The 25,366-nt window shown below is 39.0% G+C and overlaps 1 protein-coding gene across 2 annotated transcripts in view; it reads right to left on the bottom strand.

Annotated features, from left to right (window-relative positions):
- Window positions 1–25,366, bottom strand: part of hspg2 (heparan sulfate proteoglycan 2) — a 115,329-nt gene that overhangs the window by 43,370 nt on the left and 46,593 nt on the right. For both annotated transcript variants that reach the window (XM_044121906.1, XM_044121914.1), the window contains exons 5-34: window positions 21,047–21,156; window positions 20,879–20,937; window positions 20,391–20,563; window positions 20,253–20,291; window positions 18,272–18,397; window positions 17,936–18,139; window positions 16,953–17,072; window positions 16,711–16,842; window positions 16,201–16,345; window positions 15,580–15,737; window positions 15,348–15,488; window positions 14,803–14,966; window positions 14,555–14,734; window positions 14,273–14,469; window positions 13,905–14,052; window positions 12,978–13,105; window positions 12,672–12,758; window positions 12,101–12,159; window positions 11,824–11,885; window positions 11,588–11,728; window positions 10,715–10,885; window positions 9,788–9,967; window positions 9,588–9,706; window positions 9,364–9,475; window positions 8,191–8,304; window positions 7,880–8,007; window positions 7,262–7,348; window positions 815–882; window positions 271–335; window positions 55–195 (exon numbers count right to left, since the gene is read on the bottom strand). In XM_044121906.1, coding sequence (XP_043977841.1) covers window positions 55–195; window positions 271–335; window positions 815–882; window positions 7,262–7,348; window positions 7,880–8,007; window positions 8,191–8,304; window positions 9,364–9,475; window positions 9,588–9,706; window positions 9,788–9,967; window positions 10,715–10,885; window positions 11,588–11,728; window positions 11,824–11,885; window positions 12,101–12,159; window positions 12,672–12,758; window positions 12,978–13,105; window positions 13,905–14,052; window positions 14,273–14,469; window positions 14,555–14,734; window positions 14,803–14,966; window positions 15,348–15,488; window positions 15,580–15,737; window positions 16,201–16,345; window positions 16,711–16,842; window positions 16,953–17,072; window positions 17,936–18,139; window positions 18,272–18,397; window positions 20,253–20,291; window positions 20,391–20,563; window positions 20,879–20,937; window positions 21,047–21,156 — 3,758 coding nt within the window. The remainder of the gene's footprint in view (window positions 1–54; window positions 196–270; window positions 336–814; window positions 883–7,261; window positions 7,349–7,879; window positions 8,008–8,190; window positions 8,305–9,363; window positions 9,476–9,587; window positions 9,707–9,787; window positions 9,968–10,714; window positions 10,886–11,587; window positions 11,729–11,823; window positions 11,886–12,100; window positions 12,160–12,671; window positions 12,759–12,977; window positions 13,106–13,904; window positions 14,053–14,272; window positions 14,470–14,554; window positions 14,735–14,802; window positions 14,967–15,347; window positions 15,489–15,579; window positions 15,738–16,200; window positions 16,346–16,710; window positions 16,843–16,952; window positions 17,073–17,935; window positions 18,140–18,271; window positions 18,398–20,252; window positions 20,292–20,390; window positions 20,564–20,878; window positions 20,938–21,046; window positions 21,157–25,366) is intronic.

Genomic DNA, 25,366 nt, shown 5'->3' on the forward strand with positions numbered 1-25,366 from the left:
TATTCCTACCTGCATTGTTTCAAAATGGTGTGTAAAACAAGTTAAAGAACTTACCACATCTCTGTAGTATGTAGAACTGGTGCACTGCTGAGTGACACCCATACAGAAACAGGACAAACAGCCATCTTTGTTTTTGTGGCTGAGATGGAAGGTTCCAGCTTTACAGGTGGAGCAAGATGGACCTTCAACGTTCATCTGCAACAATAACAATCAGCCAAGGTCAGACAAGAGAAGGTTTGTCCAAACAAATACTCTGCATGTTTCCATCACCTTGCACAGGCACACACCACCAGAGCAGCTTTCTCTGCCATCTTGGTTACAGTTATAACAGTTGCCTGTAACAAGGTAGCACATAACATGTTTATTGTATGCAACACCTTTCTTAAACCCTTAACTGGTGGTATCCCATCCATGGGACAAATCTAGTTTGTTTGAATACTCTGCCTTTTTGGCGGCCGGTTAAGGGGTTAATGTGAAATACCCTTTATTCACCTTAAAGCCACAAATTTCAGTGTATTTATTGGATAACATAAGCAGTGAAAGAGAAATAAAAATCTAAAAAGTGTGCTATGAATTTACATTTTGCCATTTTGTAGTCTGCAGAATAGAAAAAAATTGGGTTTAGGCCTGGACTTTGACTAGGCAATTTTAATCTATGTGTAACCCTGTTTCTCCACAAGTTTTTCAACATCCTGTCTGTTGGGCTTCTTGGTCTTCTTTAATGTTCTCCAACAAGTCTCTGAGGTTTTCAATGTTCAAAATTTCAATTTGCTTCCATAAAAATGGAACATCAGGAATAAAATAAATGGCTTACCATTGATATCATTGTCAGGCACACATTCCTGTCCCCGCAGCGGGTTGCCAATATATCCTGGTGCACATCTAAAGAAAAATTATCTGTTAAACAAAATATTTCCAATAAAATAGATCCAGGTTTGACGTTAAACAGCATTAGCCCAAAATCAGGAAAAAGTGTAGGTTCCTGACCCCTCGCAAAGTCCTGGATTGCATAGTTTGATGGGAGAACCCCTTCAAACTACTGCTAATTTGTACAGATCTACAAGTTACACTACTCTTAAAGTAATAACCCCAAATAAATTATAGACAGTCTTTTCACCATATTCCAACAGGCTTTCAAGACAAAACGAAACAAAAGATGATTTGACATTGCTAGCAGCCCTGGAGATGGATGAAGCATGGGTGCAGCTAAACTGTTCAACATGTCTCATATGTTGATTCCATCTCTCATATGAATGCACAACTGAAAAAGAAAAAGTTTTCCTTTCACAGAATCACAAATGACAAGACTCATATACAGTTAGAAAAGTATCACCATTATCATAAAACTACAGGTTTTATGGGTAAAGGACTGACACCAGAACAAAACAAAGTGAAGGTAAGTATAGCTAGTATGCACTACAGGTGAAAATACTGAAAATGCAATTGAAAATAAAATCATACTGTGAGGTAGGAAAGAAATGTAGCAAGAACTCAGGCAAAGAGTCGCGCTGCAACCAAAGCAAAGGAAACCCGAATCTGCTACTTCCATCGCTGCACTCTTGCTTACCTCACCTGTACTCTGGCAGGTCCACAGCTCAGTGGTCAACAAAGAGGGCTTCCATGTCATAAACTTGCTTTTTTAAAACTAACAGGGTGGACAGATGTTGGAACCAATGATTATGGCAGGACACCAAAACACAATGTGAAGGGTGTGGTTGGATGAGACCAGACTCCACCAAGAGAACATCACTGCGTGTTTTATGCCAACCGACTGCATAATTTGTGTGCTAATCATACAATACAATCAACAAGGTGGGGTATTCTATAATACATCCAGTACAGTCAGATAAGCATTTAACCCAACAATTTAATTTAGTTTAATTTGCATGACTCCATCTGGGTGAGTGTACATTTTACATTGACAATGGTAATATAAGAAAATCTAATGGATTATAATGTGAATATATTGACACCGTCAACACAATATTTACAATAAATATTAAAACATATAATTTTATTCCAGTAATGTCAACATTTGATGATGTTAAAGGAATGAAGGGGAAATTGGTAAAGTGTGAAGATTTCATCCCGGAGGAAACATGGGTGTACAGTTACAGCTCCAAAAATTTGAATATGGAAATGTTCAATATTTCTTGTCACTCATCTTAGAAATTAAAACTCATAAAATATATAGATCTATTACACCGAAATGTTTCAAGCCTTTATTTCTTGAAATTTGGATAATTAGGGCGTACAGGTAATGGAAACTCAAAATTTAGTGTTTCATAAAATTTTAATATTACATTAGATCAATAAAAAAAAATTACATTTTTAACAGACATGGCAGGTTTCTGAAAATATTGTTTTTCTATGCACATAGTTTTTGATTTAAAATCTCATTTTGCATATGGAAAAGTCTTGAAATCCATCTAGAAAATGAAATCAGCACAGAATCCTTGGTGATCTAAGTCCAGTGTGAAGTTTCTAAAGTCAGTGGTGATTGTGAGACCTTTCCACACTGACAAAAGTACCAAAAGCTGGTTCAATGACCACGGTGTTAGTCAGATAATCTGTGAATTATTGATACATTTATTCATGCAAAGAGAGACCCAACCAATTATTATGTGCATTGAAAAACAACCTTTTCAGAAGCCTGATATTTCTGTCTAAAACATCCTTTTTCTTATTGATACTATTTAGTATTCTAATTTTCTGAAACACAAAAGTTTGGGGTTTCATTATCTGTAAGCCATAATCTTCAAAATTATAATAAGTAAAGGCATAAAATATTTTCCTCTGTGTGTAATGGATCGATATAACATGACTGACAAGAAACATTGAGTTATTTCCCAATGTTAAAAAATTCTAGATGTATTTCTAGATACAAAAAACCCTTCAAATAAATCAACCAAAGTTTATTAAAGTATTTCACTCTGACCTTTTTACAATGCACCACCCATAGTAGAGACTACAACTTGTGACTATGTGACAAAAAAACCTGTAATGTTTGCAAGATTTTGGTTTCATCTGCCTAAATTGAAAAAAGAAACAAATTAAGGTAAAATAATAAAAGCTCCAACATGTTGTTCCCTCTTCACTTTTACCCCTTATTCAACAAGTCAAAATCTTATTTTTTTAGAGCATAGACAAGATCAGGGGTCTTCATATCCAGGCCTCAAGAGCCAGGGTCCTGCAATCTTCAGAAATGTCTATGCTACAACAAACCTGAGTCAAATAATGAGGTCATTAGCAGGACCCTGGAGAACTTGACTGCATACTGAAAAAGTAATTACCGTAGTAATTTGTTTCAGGTACGTTGGACCAGCGACACATCTAAAGTTGCATGACGCCATACCTCAAGGCCTGAATTTTAAATCCCCTGATCTGGACCATCAAAGTACTTACTCAAAGACACAATGTGCAATAAATAACACTCACACAACATCACACAGAAACTGACTGACAGAAGATGTAGAGGATGAAAGAATGCATTGGTGCCAGATCTGAGGTAGTCTACCTTAAAACAAAAATCAGGCACAAGCAGTAACAACAGTGCAACAGTTATGGCAATATTTTGCTAGAGAGTACACCTTTAAAGAATGTATCAAAATACATAAAACCTTAAGCATGTGACCCTCTATCAATATGGTAAAAATAAAATCCCTTCATTAATAACTACTCACGGAGTGAGGACATGAATATGAGGTCCAGGATTTCAGCTTTGGATAAAAATAGAAAACAGTTCAACACAACATAGTGCTGCTTAGTCATCTGGGATGATTTTTATAGGAATAGCGATTTTTCCTAAAATAATATGAAGAGAACCCTCTGGATCCTTCCTTTGTTTAGAAGACTTGGAATCTCCATTTAAGAGCTTCAGCAGATCCATAACTCCAGATTTTGAATTAGGTTTTTCCTTAGGTTCTCTTTTCTTGCTTGTTTTGAGGACAATGGAAGACCTGACTTTATTATGTACTGCTGTGTCAGACTTTTTAAGGGAAATAGATTTGCTGTTAGAGTTACTGGTCCTTTTTGTTGAGGATTGGGTCTTTCTGACAGCATAAGGTTTTGTCCGTTGGGTGTTTGTGGAGACTTTTTTGGGAGATTCTTTAGTCATTTTGTAATTTTGCTTAGAGTTTCCCTTGTGTGGCTCTGAGAGTTTCTTGCCTTTAGACGTCTTCTGGACAGGTACATCTGATCTTACAGCCTTGTCTCGTCCACTGTTTTTGATAAGCGGCAAAGAATCCTTTTTCTTGGCTTGGCCAGACTGTTTATGCAGCTGAGAGGTCGTTGAAGGCTTTGATTTGTGAGCTGGGGGTTCAAGTTGAAATTTAGTAACGGCTGCCTCTTGTTTAGTTTTCCTGGACTTTGTTTGCCTTGGCTGTGAAATATGTTTAGCGGTCACAGATGACCTGCTACCCTTTGGCCTTTTGGTTTGAGGCTTTACTGGAGTTTTCAATGTCGACGTTAGAACAGTCTTGCTCTCCTTACCAAGGGTGGTCTTAACTTTGTTTGTTTGCTTGGGTGGGACATGACTTTTGGCTGATTTTGTTACCGCTAGGGACTTGGTAGTAGTGATCACTCCTGATTTCAGCTTTCTGTCTCTTTGAGGGATTATAAGATGGCTTTGTTTGGTTAAATCAACACTTGGAGTGGGTATGCTTTGGGGCACTGTAGCTCTCACAGCGAATGGCGATTCAGTGGGATTAGCTCTGATCACAGATTGAGGAGTTGAATATAGTGGAACAGCAATGACTGTACCTAATGGAGGCAGAAACCTCTTTTCTTGAAGCCGACGGGATATGTGTCTTGCACGTTTCATCTTGTTCATCTGTTGAGCGAGTGCTGTGAAGCCGTCAATTAAAATCTCCAGCCGTCCCTCCAGTCTTTTAAGTCGAGTATCCATGTCTGTGTAGCTTCTCTCCAGGTCGGATATCTTCTTGTCCTTATCTTGGAGTGAATGGACGGCAATAAGCTTCATCAGATGGGTGTTGAGGTTACTCTGCTGGTTCTCAATATTACGAATACTTTCCTTCATATCTAGTGTGTTGCCTTCTAGCATGTTCAAGCGCTTGTTGAAGGCATTGAGATGAATTCGGAGCAGGTGTTGAAAGCTGGAGTGCCTTATTTCTGGGCTGGGAGTGAAACGGGGTGGCAGTCTAGGAGATGACCTGTTCAAATTGACTGGGACCTTAATGCCTTCTGTTAATTTTGATCTGTCATGGAGAGAGGAAGTCCACATTAATGTCCGAGTAGGGACGGAAGTAGTGCCTTTTTCTGGACGATAAATATCTTCTTCATCATCATTCCCACTACCATAAGGCTCTATCTCTTTATCCCAGCTGAAATTGAAGACTGGCTCTGCTCCACATCTCACAGGTAGGAGGCTGCCAATGTGCTCTTCCAGGAGAGGATCCCCACAACTGTCAGCAGCCGGCTTGTCTTCTCTTAACATCAAAACAGCAAAATCAGGCGTGTTGTAGGTAGAGACGTCAAGTGAAAAATAAATTACTTATTCCCAATATCACCTGGTCATCTTTGCCCTTGCTGTGGCAAAGATTTGACAGCCAGACAGGAGTCCTCATAAATGCCACATTTACATTTATGATCCACAGGACACAGGACATGGGGTCTGTGCGCGGACAGAATTTTCACCTCAACACTTTTCTACCAGCAAAGGTGAAGCAGAAATAATCCTCTGATAAAGGCTATTGAAGGTAAAAGGACAGGATGAAGCAAAAGTAAGATTTTTAGCAAGCGATGCACTGAGAAATTGGTTGTTGACCTGAATTGTGCAATGCTGGTCTTAAAAGATCAGTTAGAAACCTAAAAATCCAATCTTTTTTGTCAACCACAAGACACAAAAATACCCAAGCACTATCAGATAGGGACATTCTTATGGAGGAAGAAAGACTCAAATAAAGCCCATTTTGTTACCAGTCAAACATTTGAAATCAAGTCAGAAGAAAAACAAATGAAGTAGGAAACTTTTTCAAACGGTTTCCCAAAGAGGCAGTGTTTTCCTTGTTTATTCACGGCCCTACAACACATTCTGCGAGAATACGACTTTTTTGGTGTACTAAAGAGACCCGTATATCACAGAATATGAATTTGTACCCATCCATGGTGATGTTTCATCACCAATCTGCGAATCAATGTATAAATATGAGTGTGAATAGGTGAATATGGCTTCAGTGTAAAGTGCTTTGTGCACTATATAGGCATATAGGTTCAGGCCATTTACAATTACCACCTATTGAAGAGGAGGTTTGTTCTGTAGCAGAATTTAGCAAATAACAAAAAGACTAAGCAACCTTTTGGAAATCTCATAGTCAAGGTACGTTCTTTAGGAAGTACACCTGGAGACAGACGTTTAACCTTGGTAAGGTTAATTCTGCTAATCACTGATATTCAGTTTGTTAGTTTTGATATTCTGGGAAAGGGTTTAAAATTCTTTAAAAGGATGAATAAAAAGTGTAATGTCCTGTTTAAAAGGATATTGTATTTTCTACAGAGTTAGTTTCTAATTCAGGCTGCTACACCAGAAATCTAAACATCAGCTGACCGGTTTGTCCAATGTCAGTTCGCAGTTTTGCAGTGTTGATTGTTTTGCACCTGCCTGCTTGAAAAACACACAAGGTCTATTTTGATTCTATCTTTATTTTTCAAATAGTAAACATAGTAAATGCCAGGAAGGCTACAAAATATATTTTAGATCTTGACAATAACATTATCTGAAGCTAAATCAGAATTGACTAAAATTGGTTTCAGGAGTTCTGTCTTTGGTCACAAACCCCTTGATTGGTGTGTCTATATATTGCCAAATTCAGGGACAAATATATTTGCAACAAAAAAATAAAGATTGAATAATTCTATTATTAAAAACACCAAAAGTGTATAATAATAACACACATTATTCTATTGAAAAATAAGCTCTGTGAAACTACAAATACATCGTAAAAAAAAAAAAAAAGCAAGAAGAATAAACAAAGTTAAAGTGGAAAAGTAAAAAATTCTGGAAGTACAGTAAATTCTGGGTTGCACAAGTCAGCATCCCCCCGACCAGTGACAGTTTCCACAAAAAAATAACAGATATGGACATGCCCATATCGCTTTTCCTGCATGTGAATGAAGCAGACGAATGCTAATGTCAGACCAAGTTCACCTTGCTGCCAGACAGCCAGCAAACCCCCAAACAGAATCAAGAAGACAGAGGAAAACAAGTAAGAAGAGATGAAAAGAAAAGGAGAGTGTGACGTACCTTTCACAGCGCAAGCCTGTCAATCCAGGAGGACAAGTATCACAGACTGGTTGACCGTCAGAGCCCAGGTGGCACTCTGGGGAGAATCTTTAAGAAAAGAGAATAAAACATTACTGCAGGGTTCTCTTTTACTGCACAAAGTTTACTATGATCTAATCCTTTTTCTGAAAAAGGGGCTCAGAAAGTAATAATCTTATTTTTTCACAGTCTTTCATATAATCACAAACTTCAGCTGAATTATGGCCATTTTACATGACACACCAAAATTGTACAAAATTGTACAAAGCACTGAGAAAATGGTCAAAGTTGATAGGAAGATATACGGAGCTACAAGGCCATTTTAGAATAAAATATCTTTTAGGTCTCTCTAAGTCCTCCTCAGGTCTGGATGATTGATTGTCCTGTTTGTCTCTGTGTTGCCCTGAGATGGACCAGCGACCTGTTCCAGGTCTACCCTGCCTCTCACCCGTTGACCACTGGAGATATGCACCAGCACCCCTCGCGACCCCACTACGGTGTAAGGTGACAGACGGACAGATGCATAATACACTGAAGTTTGTTAAGGACTACTTTTACAACTACTTAAACATGCAAACCCAAGTCAAGATGTAAACTCACTGAGCATTGGAAGTGACTCCATAGCAGGGACAGGGCTTACAGGGCACCGGACCACCCCTTGTAGGGTCTCCATAAAATCCAGACAGACATTTTTCACATCTCTCTCCATCAGTGTTGTGAAGACATTGCTGTACGAAACACACACACACACAAACCAACAGAAGGTGAGTTGGAACAATTCACAGCACAGTACTCGTGTTTTCACATGTTAGGATGAACCAAGAAATCATTAGCACATTCCACCGGAGGGATCAAAGTGTGTTTGCAACCGGTGGAGAGTTCGGAGGGAGGAAGAGAGGCACAGAACCTACCAGACACCTGCCGGTCTCTGGGTCACAGCTGCTGGAGTAGCCGTTGCAGTTGCACCTCTCACACGTGCCAAGGTAAAGACCAGAGGTGGTCCGCGCATAACCCACATCACACTCCTGTGACGAAAAGCATGGAAAAACCACCTCAGACGTGTGATAACACAGCTATATGTAATTGTGCCACTGTAACCAGGAGACACTGTAATTATCATCAAGTGCTAATGGAAAAAAAGGTTTATTTGAAACAAGCAAGGGCACATCTGCAACTCTTCCCCTCTTTCTTTTTAAATTTGTACAGAGAACTTGCATAGTTTAAATCTATCCAAGTCAAAGGGGAAAATACTAATATAAATCAGTTACAGTGCAGTGCCCTGCTTGGGTTAAGATGCAGATATACAGGACTGATACAATATCATCTTCCAATTCTAAAATATGATTCTTTAAAGAGACACACAAATAAAACAGTTGCTGACAAGTATACGGGAGAGAGCAAGACTTTCAGAAGGTAACAGGAAGGCTGACAGAGAAGAAAAAGATGCTCTGCTTTAGCTTACCTGATGGAAATCTCAAAGTTGAGGTTAGAATCTACATTATTTTAGGAATACACATAGGGACAGGTTTTTGTAAAAACAGTGAAAACTAAGCTAATTTCTAATATAAGTTGTTCATTCATGTGACTTGGTCTGGCCCACAACCTACGTAGAGTCCACAAGAGCATCCCATAATCTGACTGAGATCCGGCAGAAAGCTGTTGTTAACATTAGCTCAATTGTCATTTGTTTCTGTGGCTCAAAATGGGCCCCGACATACAGAGTCCAATTTAGTCTCAGACATTAAGGGAGTAACCAAAGTTAGCTCATCTATTGACGATTTTAGTATGGTGAACTCCAAAGTCTTAACTCACTGACACTTTCACAAACAGACTTCACTTTAAGTGGCAGCACACCAGAATAAGTCGTGGCATTTAATGATGCTGTGCCTGGAGTGCTTATTCTTACATCTATTGATTTACTGGAATGAGAGTCTGAATCCTGCCCAGCTTCTTTTTGAGAGTCAATAACAAAAGTATGTATTGCAGACAAGACAAAAATAAAGTTCAAATGTAATACTTGCTGTAATCAATGTTATTCTTTATGCAGTCTGAATTCTGTTAGCTGAAGTTGTCTGAACACCTACCTGGCAAGAAGCTCCTCTGTATCCTATTGGGCAGGCACATTCCTCTACCTCCAGGGCTCGTTCACTACCAGTAACATGAGGAACAGCGATGTCCATCTTGATATCTGAGATGCTGCACAACATGAGAAAAATATATGAACACAAAGATGTACTTCCTATCTTTGCACTGAGATCAGTTTTCTCTGGGTTATTTGGGAATATGTAAATGAGTCTTCTATTTTTACCTGGTCTCTCGCATGCTGTCAACATAGGTGGCTCGGATCATGAACAAAGAAACATCAGAGAGCGCCATTAGCAGGTGCTCCCGAGTACATGGCTGCCCATCAGAGCGACGCCACGAAGACTGATAGCAACAGGAGGGAAAAAAATAGTGTTAGCATTTAGTTTTAACTAAAAGTTCACATTAATTACCAAAAATACACACCTCTCTGAACGTCACAGTCATAGCTTGTGGTTCTCGTGGGAGGGGCTTAATCTGCGAGTAGTGCTCCAGGAAGATGTCGTTGCCCTGGAGAACCACGTCTGGCTGTCCGTCAACCACCAGTGAGCGCTGATAAGGTTCAAAGGTCACGGTGTAGCTGAGCTCCCCGCCATAAGCCGTCACCTGGTGCCAGAACAGAGAGGACGCTTCACTAATCTAAATAGTCGAAAGGCATTTCACCCTGTGGTTTAGCATGGATAGTCACACAAGAAACCCACAATGATTTGACAGTGAATTAACTTTTCAAAGATGTTCAACCTTTTTACATACTAGATAATGGCTGAGCAGGAGACAGAGAAAAAAAACAGACACTGACTAACAGTTAGGGATGAGTGATGAACTTGAACTTCATCCCAATATCTTGTGATACTTTTGTGATAACATTAGAAGTGATGGCACAAACTATCATAGTTTGTACCATCACAAATGATGCTTTTGAAAACCATTCCCATTTGTAATGTGGTTCTTTGGGTCACCAACTATATGATGAAGTATAATTTGTATCACTAAACTGCACACAGTAACTCTATTTTCAAATTCAAAGAAAATAGAAGTTGAAAGCATAATTTACTGATGCTTTCCTTGAACAAAGTTTAAAAATAAAAACTATCAATCTTGATAATATGGACCGTTTTGTGGGTTTTCAAACATCATTAATTGGAATTTATTGTGATAATAAATCAAAATTCTTATTTGCAATCCTTCCCCTCTTTCTTTTTAAACTTGTATAGAGAAGTTACAGAGTCTAAATCTATCCAGATGATAAATGATACCCCTACTAACCTCTACCATCCCTACTAACAGTTACCAAAATTTATTTAGTCCATCTTCATCCCGAGCTCGACCTCTAGAGAAGCTTATTTCTCTTACCTTATCTCCTCTAAAGCTCTCAGGCAACACCCAGAAGAAGACATCACTGGAGCCTCTTGAGTAGGGGCTGTAGACGACAGAGGAGCCCCTCTGGACGATGTCATCAGAAATTGTTTTGGTGTTGGCGCTGTTTGAGAGGGTGAAGAGCTGCCCATTCACTCCTCCTCGCACCTGAGAAACAGAAACAGCACAGATCTTCACACACTCATATCAGAAATCATTTCCAGCTCCTGTCAAATGTTTATTCACGCATTATAGCTTCCTGGGATGAATCTTAAGATTAATTTGGGGATTTTACAGAATTTTTTAAAACAAGTTTTCCCAGGATGGTATGATTATAAAATACAAACTACATTTTTTAAATGCAAAACCATGGGCGTATGGGACTGAATTTACTGTAGATTTTCTCTAATTCTCACAGAGTTGATATTATACATACCAGAGTTTATGCAGCCTTCACCAACTGTACTTTAAGACTTAAGACAAACCACAGCAGAAATAGACTCTGTCAGATCCTTACAATGCACCTTGAGCTACATTTCCAGGTGACTAGTCAACTACTTGGTGCAATGTCTACTAGCTAGCAAGCAATAGTATATTAGGAGCCAATTACTGGTACTGTGGACCAGTAACTAGCTGCAGCAACAGCAAAGTGCCTGTCAATTTGCTGTTGTTGAACAGAGTTTTTTTCATGGTGGAACAATAAATGATATTTATATTATATTTCCATTTTTTTGACCCTGCCAATGTAAAACATTATGACACTCATGCCCATGACAAAAGTAGGTAATCGCCCAGGTAGACACAATTAAAAAAGAGGCATGATCAAACAGAGATGATTAATATTCCACCCTCCTTTACCCTGCAGCTCACCTGATCTCTACTCCAGGAGGAGCTGGCACACTGTGAGGACACTCCCATGCAGAAACAGCGCAAACAGCCTTCAGGGTTGGCCTCTGATAGATGGAAGAATCCAGCCTTGCACTCATCACAAAGATCGCCTGCCACGTTGTTCTGCAACGCACACACAAAAACAAAACAAGGACTTGCACATATGGAATCCATCTGCATGGCATGCCTGTCGTTCCCTTTAAGATAAACTGCCATACCTTGCAGCTGCATGGTCTGCTGCTGGAGCTGATAGTTCCTCTGTTATCACAAGTGGAGGGTGCTGCAAAGAGAGCACAATGGAAAGATGATGTGGGGACTGAAGTGCACCTGGTAGGGCTCCAGCTACGCATACCTGAGCAATGACTAAATACGACTGCAGCACAACCCTGGCAGCCATTAGTCAGGAGTTCCTCACTGTCACACTACTGAAGAAACTCCCTGAGCAGCTTCTGTTCATGCACTTGTCTGTCACTTGGGTATTAAAATTAGACTCACAAATTTGAACACATCTTCCATTAGGCAGGAGGGGGTTGCCCTGGTAACCAGGAGCACACCTGAAATAAAAAGAAAATCAAAAGAGATAAAACATAAAGTTTAGCAAAGCAATAACCTAAAATTGCTTTCTTAATGATCTGTCTTTAAAACGTCAAAGTCTCAAAGGGGCAGTATTGTGTGATTTCCAGGCACATAGGACCAGTTTATAGCACAATAAAGCTACATTCAGCAGTTATAAAAACACTACATACCAAATATTATTTAAAAGAAATTTTACTTGGATATTAATCGCCTTGAAATTGGGTTTCTGTCTCTTTAAAAGCTCCAGCACCTTCTGAAGCTCCACCTTCAGAAAGTTATCACAACAGAGCTTCTCTATTAGCCCTTTAACATACGTTACATACAATTAGCTTGTATAATGAGCTCAGCAGGTATGCAGTTCCATTAGGTGTTTTTGATGAGAGACTTTTTTAAAGTTGATCCAACATAATACTGATCCTGTAAAGAAGTTCCTTTATTCTTTGAATTGGTCTCAACTGTAGAGTAAAATTAATGACATTAGTTTCCTCACTTTTCACAACGTCTTCCTGTGTATCCTGGCCTGCAGGCGTCACATGTGGGCTGCTGGTCAACGTTCAGGAAGCAGGTGTCGGAAAACCTATGCAGACCATTGAGGGGGTAATAAATGAAGAATTAGCAGAAGAGAGACAATGTAATGAGCTTAGCATCCTGTGGATTTTAACAATGAAGTGGAAACAGCTTGTTGTTTAAACCAGTAAAGGTCTGAATATACTCTTAATGCATCTGTGGTCCCTTTAGTTGTAGCCTCGCTGTGTATTTGGGAATATATGTTGCATTATCGGAGGTGTAGGCTTACCGCCGTGATGTCTCAGTGTATGGACAAGGGCAGGGTTTGCAGTCGTCAGGACGACCTCGGGTTGGATCGCCAAAATAGCCAGGGCGACACTTGTTACACTGCGGGCCCTCTGTGTTGTGTTGGCAGCTCTGTGATGGAGGAAGACATGCAAATCATTCTCTTCTACCGCCCTTAAAGTATCCTAAAATGAGCACGATGCCATAAACTCTATTTCCAAAAGTATTTACTCCATTGTTAAAGGAACATTTTTCACAAGGTTTATGGTTGCTTATTGTAATTTTTCTCCATTTCTAAAGAAGCACATGTTTGAGGTCAAACACTGATGTTGGATGAGAATCTCTAGCTCGTGCTTTCTGCTTTAAATCCTCTTCAAGTTGTTTTATCTGGTTGTGTTCAGGCCAGTCAAGTTCTTCCATGTGCTGTTGTTCTAAGTAACTTTCACTTTGTTATAATAACCCAAGAAGTTGTCTGAGGTATTTAGCAAAGAAGAAATTTCCTGCACAGGTGGCATCTTTACAGGGTACTATGGTAAATTTTCATAAACTCCTGTGAGCTACCATCCTTTCACAAATCTCTGCAGAAGAAATCTGTATGGCTAGAATGTGCTCCAACTTGTGGGGATGAAAGTGATTAAAACACCTGAATTTAATTCATTAGATGGGTGAGTAAACTTTTAAAAATGTATTGTATTTGGAAAACTATTTCTTTCTGGTTGTCATTACCAAAAGGTTAAGAATAAGTGAGCTATTTTTAAGAAGAATTCAGTGTATGAGTTTGGACTCAATTTACAGTAAATCTTTGATTAATTTAAGACAAACCAATGTACCAGCCTGTGTGTGTGTGTTTTAAGAAGATGAAATTGAGCAAAATAAAACATTTTACTTTCATGTTTCAAAGTAAAGACAACCTTACAGAAATAACTCTTACCAGACAGTATCCACTGATCGGATCGCAGGCTGTCGCGTGTCCGTTACAGTTACAGCCTGCACAGGTACCAAGATAGCGACCACCGGGGACGCGCTCAAAACCAGAGAGACACATTTCACAAGACAGGCCCGTATATCCAGGAGGACATCTGGAAGTGAGAAACATAAACACCATCATCCAAGGTTTCTGAAACAAACTGTGATGAGGCCAGTTACAATTTCCTTGTGGTAAAGAGGAAACATGTGTGGGAAGAGCATTCAAATGAACATAAGATGAAACATAAATAACCATCAAAATACAGCTTTCAAAATTATAAACTTCAAAAAAATATATGTCTCAGGTTTCAGCTGGGAACCTCAGATTCTTACCTGCATTCCTCAACATCCTTAGCATGGCCAAGAGTGCTGAACTCCACTGTGGTGGTATCCATGACAATGTGACTGAGTGCTGCGCTGACCATGTGGTTATCATAGATGGTGCGGATGCTGATGCTCTCCAGGTTGGCCAGCGTCATCATCAGCTCCTCGCGGCTGACAGGGAGGCCGCTGGAGTGCTGCCAGTGCTCCTGGAAAATATTAAGCAGCACATTTACTCTTTCAAGTTGATTTCACTTTGATAGTTGATCTTTGGATGTTTTCATTCAGTCTTACTTCAGTGAATATGATCTCTTTCTGGTTGACCACATTGGGAGGGGTGTGATCGCCTCTGCGATATATAAGCCTGCGTCTGTTTCCTACTATGATCACATCCGATCTCGCCACTGGCTCAGAAAGGCCGCGAGCAAGTGTGTATCGCACCTTGAATCTTAGTGAGCCTCCATATGAGTCAATCTAACAGAGGATAGAATGAAATTAAGGTAATTGATTACATGAAAAAAAAAACTTCTTTTAATACCAACTTTGTTGCCAAGGAACCGCTGAGGTAAGGTCCAGTAGGATTCAAGGTTGAGGAACCGGCGAGACAAGTCAACAAGCTGGAACTCTTCCATCTCGGGGTTAATGAGGAGCTGAGTGGAAGAGAGGGGTGGAGTACCTGGCCTGAAGGGGTAGGTGACATTAACTCCTGCAGGAAAAAGTCAGATTCTACATCAGATTTAATTGTGAAGTCAACAAAATCCTTAAAAAACACATTTAAGTTGACAAAAAATCTACAGTTCCCTACAAAAAGTATTCATCACACTGAACTCTCACATTTTGTATGTTTTATACTTTCATTTGGGTTTCCACTGTTTCTAAAAAACAACCAGCATTACATTAGTGCTTTTTGATGTCTGGAAATTGAACCTCCAGATCGCCAAGTCACAATCCACCGGCATTGCACTGTTACCTAGCAACCTCAAACACACACACTTGATCAGGGAAACATAATGGCACACCTTAAAGTTGTAAGAGTACCAACCTCAGCAAGGTTCTTCATTGGTTCAAAAATAATACACTTATGTACCTTTGAAGTTCTCCTCCTCAGTGAAGCGCAGGCTAATCTGGTTTCGGTAGCGTCCAGTTCTCTTGCAGTTCTTTGAGACTCCAGCACAGAAGCAGGAGATGCAGCGATCATCCACCCTGAAGTGACCATCAGGACAATTTTCTGGAATAAACAGGACAAAACTTTGTTTACAGAAAGCTTTTTAATTGAAGTGTTTCGATTTCATTGTGGTTCATTGATGATTTTTTTATACCTGGGTTGGGATTAGAGATGAGAGTCAACACTCCATCAGGGATACCAAACACCAAGCCTTTGGCATTGATGGCCTCGCAGGTGTACGCCCCCTGGTCTGCCTCTTTCACATCGCGAATAGTAAGGGTACCGCGGCCATTCTCACTGGTCATAATAAACCTTGGGATAAAGAGCACAAATGAATGCTTTCCCACTCATAGCTTCACTCCGTACATCAACAAAACATAACAGAAGTGTTCTAGGAAAAAATCCCCAGAATTCTTTTGCAATTTCCTAACCACACACACAGCAGGGCGTTGTGGAAGTCAACAGCCTGAAACCGCAGCTATCGGAGTTAGAGTGCACAGCAAATTTCTCACTAATTAAAATCATAGGCCTTGAAGCATGGAGTCAGTAATGAAACTTAAAAGCAGGAGGGGTTCATGTCAAAAACCAACAACAGGCAAATAAATCCATAATTGCAGTATGCTGCTGGAAAAAAATGGCTTCTTGCTAGTTACTTAGCAACATGCCAGTTGCACCAATAAAAACCATTCCAAAGGAATGTAGTGCTTTTTTGTTCACTAACAAAGGCACAATGAATAAAGTTTACAGAAGGGAAGAGTATCTCAAAAAGCCCAACCTGTCGTTTTTGGGAATATGCCCCCAGTTGAGTCTCCAGGTGATGATGGGTGTTGGAACGCCAGCACCCTGACAGGTAAACGTCACAGTCGACCCCCGCGCTGCCTCGACTGACTCCTCTGGCGGGCTCACCACAGTAGGAGGGGCTGCAAAGAGTCAAAACCACAGCAGCTAACACAACAAAATGCACCAACACACATAAAAATGACTGAAGCTTGGGAACCCAGGGATGTCATAATGAGCTTGCAAAAATAGTTACATCTCTACATACTTATATGCTTACATTTAGTCATGAATCAATCACAAACGTCCATGTATTTTATTACTAAATCAATACAAAACAGCACATAATTATGTTGCTTTATGTATATCTTGTATACATAAACATTTAAAAATATTTTTTTATTTGTTGACTGCCTCAGTCAGTTTCAGTACAAAGACAGATCGCTGTTCTGTGAAGGCCTCAGACACAAGCAAAAGAAAGATTGTTGGCTCCTCGAGTATGACTTACTGCAGCCGATCTCATCGGTGCGATCTGCGCAGTCTGGCTCTTCATCACATTGGTAACTGGCTGGGATGCATTTTTTATCAATACGGCATTCAAACTGCTCAGGACTGCATCTGTCATTGGGACCTTTGGTAGCTGTGGCAATAAAAAAGATGGATGACTTCTAACTTTCTGATCGGTAGCAACCTTCTAGCAACAAAATCAAATACCAAAACATTTTCCTCATAAAAGTAACGATGACTCACGGCAGTCGGTCTCATCAGAGTTATCTTCGCAGTCATTGTCGCCGTCACAACGCCACAACTTGAGGGCGCAGCGGCCATTTTTACACTTGAACTCATTGGGCTCACAGGGAGACGGCGTGCCTGAGAAAGATTTTGTTAATCTAAAATTAACAAGTTTTACTCAAGCATGTTATTTTGATAGAATACATTCAGTTCTGAAGATCAATGATCATCAGCCAATAGATCATGCGTATGAACATTTTATCTGTCTATGTTAATACATTGCAATATGAATCTTATGTAGCACATTTCACAAATAAAAGTGGTTTACAAAGAAAGAACACAGCAAATTAAACATGATTAAAAACACAACAAAAAAATTAAAATTTAAAACTTCAAATAAACTGTAATATTTACAAGGATTTTACTAAAAGTAGGTTAAAATAAGAATAACTTTTGACTCTTTTTAAAATCTTTAAAATGCTAAAATTCCCGAAAGCATGAATCCAAAAGCTTAACTGGATTTAAAATTGAGTATCTAGAAAACTGCTATATAAGTCTAATGTCATTTCATTTAATTCATTATAAACTAATTAAATCTTCTTTTTTTTGCACACTACTTAATCTTGACTAGACTACTAAACTTCTAATTAATGTTTAAAACCAAATCTAGATATTAAAAGAACTTTAAAACCAAATATCTACCTGTATCTATCAAGCTTTGGCACCTATGAGTAATATTTATAACACAAAAAATGTCCCAGGGCTTAAATAACTACTCAGAATAAAAACACAAAATTTTTTATTGGGAATAGTAATAAACCATTTAGAGTAAGGGTAGGAGTAGTGTAAGTACATGTGTACTACATGGTCAATGGGTTTGGAGGAAATTACAAGCAAGTGCAAAGTGGTAGAAGATGAGGAAGTCATGGGGTTATGAAAGGGTGAAGGTGAGTCTAAACCTGAATTGTTTTCAAATAAATCTATGAAGAAATCTGACTTACCACATCTCAGTTCATCACTACCATCTTGGCAGTCCCGTTCTCCATCACAAATAAAAATTCGAGAAATACATTCTCCACTCTGGCATCTAGCTTGATCTGCTTTGCACCGGAGAGGTGGGATGGGAGGCCGGGGGCCCCCTGGTCCAGGAGTGGGAGTGATCGCAGCAGGGGTTGTGGCGACCACAGGGATGGACCTAATCATATCTAAGAACAGATTTTCAATTAAACTTTGTCAATGAATATAGGTGTGATATGAAGTTACTTGTCAGTCAGTGAAGGTGTGGCACATCAGACAGCCATAACACAAAGCTCAACCAGTCATTCGAAAGCACTCACCACAATTGGTTTCATCAGTCAAGTCTGTGCAGTCGGGTCTGTTGTCACACACGTAGTCTATCAGGATGCATGTTCCATCACCACACCTGAACTCGTCAGCCATGCAAGGCCTTTTAATGGGTGTTACTGTGACAAATGCAAAAGGGTAGTACAAACAAGGATCAAAACATGCAGAGCAAAGAGCCAACAGACTATTCTAGTGTCACATTTAAGCACATATAACACATTGGCAGACTATATGAAGCAACCAATACATGGCATCAATAAAATATAAATCATTTCCATTCAAGAAACATTATTCTGAGTGGTCATACTGGAAAGGCTGGATGCACAGACAATAAAGACAGATAGATGAGTCGATAAGTACACAAAAGTAGACAGGAAATATAAAGAAATTCACATACAATTCAAGATCAAAAATCAAGTAAAACCAGACATACAAACAAACCACAAAAGGTAAACAAGAGCGCACACAGACTAAGGACATTAAATCTAACAAACTGTACAGACTGGCCAACATGAAAAGACAGAATTGTACAACAGACAAACTATACAGGACAGGCTATGAGAGAAAGATAAGATAATACAGACTTTCCTGGGTAACCCCAACAGCTTTGATAAAGCCAGATAAGATACACATAGGCCATTTTCACACGAGAACACCTGTTAAGAATTTTAAACATGTAAAATTTTAAACAGGTTAAAAGATGTAAAACAGTTCTTGCTAAGCTGAAGTGAATATTAAATCAAAATTTATTGTGAAAGAGGCTTTTCTTCCTCCTCCTCATAGAAAGTGTTTTTGACTGAGTTTCACTCCTAGATAAAGCCATTTATGGAACTAGTGCTGCAGTCAACTCTGTTCTTCTTTTCTTTTTCTTTCCCATAGAGAATATGCCTGGCTGGGTGATTCTCTGTTTCCCTTTGTCTCCTTGTCCCCTTTCTCGCCTTTCAAAGATCCACACGGAAGCTCCATCCTATTAAAATGGGGTTATTCCTTCCTATTGTGACCAAATGCTTGCCTTCAATTAGGAAATATTGCAGTCAATAAGTCATTGCAATAAGCAGAGCTTTCTTAGATAACCTTTTTTTCTACCTATTGGCCATATGTGATTAACCGAGTTTCATTGTAATAATGTATAATTATAATTAATCTGTATGTAGCTTGCTCTGAATCTGATTGAATTTGATTTTTTTTAATTGGATGTGAATAAGAAATATTTTACAGTATTTCTGAAGCACAGCAATATTCAATAAATCTGAATATTTTTGAAAAGTTTGTTTATTTTTTGAACGCAGTGAAACAGACAAATTGATTTCACGCACACTGATGATTAGACAACAATTTAACATCATAAGATTAAATCAGACCAATAAAAAATAAAACATTTTTAATCCAGAAATACTGGCTTGTCAGTATGTTTAATATCAGTTTACATGTAGTAGTACCAAAAAATGTACTTTTACTTCATCAGAACGCATATTGTAATTTATTGAATATGACTTTAAATTGACCTTAAATTTAATTATTAATATTTTTATTTATAAAACATGTGCACTGTGAATTCAGAATCAACTTCTGGAAAGTCTTCAGTGTTCATGTGTGAAAACAGCTCTACAGGAAATCCACCCATTCAGCAGTTAACATGTCCAGTAAAAATCCTATCAGGTGTCATGCTTGTTCTCCTGGCCAGTGGAACTTGTAGATATCAAATGCCGCCTCACGTTGCAGAGAACACAAGCATCTTTTCAGCAAACTCATGCCATGCAAAGGTCCTTTATGTTCTCTGTGCACTACTGGACCTCAGGGATCGCAGCCAAAACTCTACCTTGGTGCTTCCATGCAAAACATTACCCAGACCGCATGTACATGTCAAAGTAATGGGCATCATAAAATAGCAGGATAAATGCACTACAGTCATTCTACAGTTTCTACAGCAAAATCAGCTTCCTCACCATGCAGCAGGCATGGTACCGTACAAACCTGGTACTGCTATAGGGTCCACTGAAGGCAGAGTTTCTACTAGAAAAAAGGCAAACATTGAACAAACTGCCTGAAGAAACTGCCTATTGTCCCGGTAGGCTTTAAGTTGCTAAAACATGGAGGTATTGTTGTTCTTACCTTTCCCAAGCTGCCTGAACTGAAAACCCTGGACTGATGTGATGTAGGAAGCAATAGCTCCTTCCTTCACCACGTTGTAGAGGACGGTGCGGATCTGTTCTTCATTGCTGTTGTATTCAGAGCCCACGTCAAGTTCCACAAAGACATCAACTCCATCCTCTCTTATCACTTTTCTGCAGAGAGTAAAGATAAAGGTAATCTTATTTACATAGCACATTTTCTGCAACACGGCAATACAAAGTACAAAGGAAGACAGTTCTGATGAAGCTGCACACTTTATGGCAACAGAAGGAATGCCTTCAGGGTCTTAATTTAACATTTCCTCCAAAACTGAAATTTTACTGAATATGGGCAACTTTCATGACAATTTTGTGCTTTCAGAAAACAAAGAAAGTGACGAAGCCAGAATAACCCAAACAGGTAGCAGCAGAAGCAGGATATATACTTTGGTTGTCAACAGGGTTGATTCAGAAAGTTTGTGCTCTTACTTGATCAGGACCACATTAACCGTCTGGACACCTGGAATCTTGTTGTACTCAGACTCCAGCTGTTGAGGGAAAGGAAAATGCTTAAACAAAGCAACCAACTCACAAATATTTAAATCAGCAGGTTCTGACGTATGAAGCACGGACTTCTCAAATGGTCGCTAGACGTACCGTGTCCATCACTGCTTCAGAAATTTCCCTATATTCTGGAGAGAAGATGTCTTCGAGTTCAGAGCCGTAAACCACGGAGTTTGTGAAGTTGACAAGAGCTCGGTAATAAACTGGAGATGGAGAGAGGGGAGGAGAAAATCAAACCACACTGACAAACCAGGACCACAGACTCACTACTAGTTTACACATTATAATCAAGTGGTGTCATAATGTTTGACATTTATTTCCCTTTGGCTGAATATTTTGCAAAGCTACAAATGATGGCTTGTACTTCTGTACGTATGTGTCTATATACTGAACACACACAGCATAGTAAGAGGGTATCTTAGGGATATTCTGATTTCTACGGTGCAGAAGGAGACAAACTGTCAACATTCCTAAACAGTGGCAGATATCTGACAAAAAGGTTGCCAATAAAATCACGCCAGCAGCAACTCTGGCGTTTGGTGAGTAGGACTCCTAAGTCTATATCGCTGCTATGCGAGCGGCAGTGAGGAAGAAGTAAATCCTCTGTGAATGACTCTGGAAGAGGGCCTCAGCATTCCCTCCACATCAACCAAGTCAAACATATGAGGCAGGAAGGTGAGAGAGCATTGGAGGGGAATGCAGCAAGGATTATATCCATCCCTCGCAGTGGTTTTTTATTAGCTGGAATGACTGGGTCATTGAACATATAGGTCAGCTGGTATAGGTTAAAGCACTCTAAACTCTAACATTGGCTCCAGATAGCTGTTATGACCTGTAGAATGGTAGCTTTTTGAGGATTAAAATTCAGATTGATCCAGGTGCTCTAGAGATGGTTTAGATGATATTTTTAGCTTCGGATAGGTGAACCTTTAATAACTGCACACAATAACTGTTGTTAAAGCTATCAAGAAAACAGAAGCTTCTTTTTCTTGATCAATTACAGTAAAACTTTGTATTATATCCTTCGATATTAGTAATTGTTGATTATTATTTTTTGTTTAAAATATTTGATATATTGCCGAACTGGTTGTGTGCCCTTTCCTGTTTTCTCCACATTTTTCACTTCACTTGTCTTATTTTTTTTATTTTTAGGCAGTTTTGAGACACAGTGGTGAAACCTTAAACAGCTGAAGTTACTCAACACTTTGTTGCTAGGTATTCAAAGAGTGAGTTTCAGTTGATGCCACTCAGGTAGCTTAGCTGGCTGTGAGAAATTGAGTAGTGAAATGAAATTATCTATTGATATGAATTGTGTGTCTATTGCGCCATGTATTATTGATTTATTGTCCAACCCTAACTACAACAAAAGATTCCTCTGTATATTGGGTATTTATGTGACAGAAAGAAAGTAGCACAAAGTTGTGCAATTTATTTAGGGATGTGAAAATATAGAAATACACATCTTTTTCCCAAAGAACTACACTTAAGTTTGCAGTTCTAACACGACAAAGTGTGAAAAGGTTTAAGTTTCTCTAAATTCAATAGAAAACAAGCTGTCGCAGTTGGCTTTTATGACCCCCTGAGAAACAAATTAATGTAGCCTGGCATTTTAAAGGATTAACTGTTTCCAAAGTTGTGTTGACCCGATGATCTTTTCATCACAGTCTTCAGCTAATTATTCTCCTTACAGGCAAACCTACAGATCTCTTCTATAATGTATATTGATGCATTTTATGTGTTGCTCATTATAAGCTGAAATGTCAGCGGTACTATTATAATTCCAATGTCACAGGCCAAGTCTGTGAAACTTAATATAGCCAGTGGCCCGCAGGGTGCCCCATTTTTAGTCTACTGCTAACATTTTGTTTGGACCGGCCGTCCAGCCTCTGAATTCAGACAGAAAGCAGGAAGATTAGGGAGAGGGGCAATATTTGTGCTGCTTCTTGGATTGAGATGCAACTTGTTAAGCCAAAGGCAAGGATTTAAATTTTAAAAAGGAGTCTGCTGAGTCAGAAAAGGAAATAAGCTGTGTGGACATAAAGAGCAAGCATGCATAAACAACTCCATATTTATTAACAGGTTTGGAAACTATGGATGCCAGCAAATAATGGAGTTTATCTTCGTTTAGGGGCCTTTATGAATTAGTTCTGTGTGGTGCCCATCAAGTGGACATTTTATCACCTGCAGGCATACTATTGCATTTCTGTCTTTAATACCCATTCCGAGTATTCTTTTAGGTCTGAAACTGATTAAAAATTTTGGCCTCTAAAACATAAATTTGAATTTGTATAAACATTTTTTTTAATTGAATGTAAAAATGTTGGGTTGCATGTTGACCCAGGAGGCACTATTGTTGCCTTAGTGCAAGAAGGCTGTGGGTACAAATCCTGGTCCTTACATCGTTGGCATGTTCTCCCAATGCATATGTGATTATCTCCAGGTACTCTGTCTTCCTCTCATAGTCCAAAAAAAGGACCAAAATACATCAAAAATTGATCTTAATCCTGTTTTTTTCTGAGAAGGAGAGAGTTTGTTCAGCCTCTGTATTTCTTTATTACTTTCTTGTGAACAAATTTGTGATTAAACAAAAGAAAGCTTTGATGAACTAAATGATGAGTTTTGACCAACAGATCAGGGCCAAATTTTGATCCTGCACCAACCAGTGCATCATTAACAATGTGAAAAAATTTAATATATACACCAACTGGAAGGGGCTTTTTAGCAAGTTATTTCAAGAAAAGGCTTTTATTGTCATTGACCAAAGAGCCTTATTGTTTTCATCTTTTTTTACGCTACTGAATGAAAAATGATAATTAGGCTACTCCTCATGTTTGGGTTGTTGATTTGTTTTGTTTTGTTCAGCATTCAAAGGGCTCATTTAGCATCCACTGAGAGCTCCTTGGATGACACCCAAAAGCAAATGCCACATTTGAAATAAAGACCCTTTTCCTACTAAATTGTTTGGAAAAATAATGAGAAGATATCCAATATGCTTATACGACAGCTGTTTACTAAATTTTCTAATTACAGCTGAGGCACGCATCAAACCTTTCATATAAAAATCACTAATTTAATACATATATTTGAAGATCCGACTGAAAATAACCATATACCACATCTGGGGAGAGTGTTTTAATTAAAAAGATTGTGTGCCTCAGAGGCAGACTGTGTGGTCACTGAACATTACGAGGCCCTTTTTTCTTCCAAAACAGCATTACCTCCTCAAGACACCTCATTCCAGGAGAAGAAAAGCCTCATTTATGGCAATGTAAACGGTGCATTGCCTATGAAAACACACTGAGGTGAACATGTATCAACAGAGATGTGAGTGTTAGAACAGCCTCGAGTGGTTGCATCTCAGACTGCAACTTTTAGATTTATAGTACAATTGTTCATCCTGATTGTTCTGTTGAAAGACGAGCAACATCAAAGTTAGTCATGAAAGCATTTTATTTGACCCGCATATAATCTAATCACTTGGGTGGGTACTTGCTGCCCGGTCAACAGCGGTTCATAGCTCCCACTCTCTCTAAGCATACCGCCACAAACTGGTGAGTGTGATTGGGTTCCTTTGATTGGGACGCCAGGATGTGCCCTGCGGCTAATGAGCGGCGCTTTTATTCCAAGATCCATTCTCTTCTGTGCATCCCTCTGTTTTTAACAGAGAAATCCCCTTGTTGAGACCCGCCACCATTAAAAGGTGATGAAACTGTCAATTTGCAGATGTGACGAGTGGGAACAAGAGAAAAAGGGGCAAAAATAAGTCTGAAAAAGAAGCATTCCACACTTTTAATTCAGAATCTGATTTAGCTATTAAAGTTGTTCAGTAGAACTGTGGAAGCTTTGTGAAAAGGGCCCCCTCTTAACACATAGAGGCCTTTGCAGAAGACAAAGAAATGATTGAGCAGCAAACCGAGTTTGGCCTTTAAAGCTCAACCACACGGGGCTTGACCTTTAACCCCAACACTAGAACCCACAGCAACAGTAAAACCATTTAAAGAGAAAGCAAAAAGTTTAATTTTAAGTATCTAAACTAAATTCTATATTTTAATCTATTGATATTGTCACAAATATGTACTGCAAAATTATTTTCAGTTTAATTGACCAATTACCAATGAATAGGAAAAGTCAAAATCAGATTTGTTTCTGGTAAGTGAACATATCATACTCTTACATAATAAGAACTCCCAGGTTGTTCTGTGAGAAACCCTTTTTTTTTATGAAAATCCTGTTACCAAGAGAACAGGATTTCTCTAAGTAGCAATTTTCAGTCTCAACCAGATGTTTGAAACACAGCTAAAGGAAGCACAGGGATGTAAGAAGTAGGACTGCAAAGGGGCGGAAGATTTTAGGGAAAGAAAATTGGAGGCATAAATGGGAATAATCTCGGAATATACACAGACTTATATTAAT

Source organism: Gambusia affinis, linkage group LG01, assembly GCF_019740435.1.
Source record: "Gambusia affinis linkage group LG01, SWU_Gaff_1.0, whole genome shotgun sequence".
In the NCBI taxonomy this organism is placed as follows: domain Eukaryota; kingdom Metazoa; phylum Chordata; class Actinopteri; order Cyprinodontiformes; family Poeciliidae; genus Gambusia; species Gambusia affinis.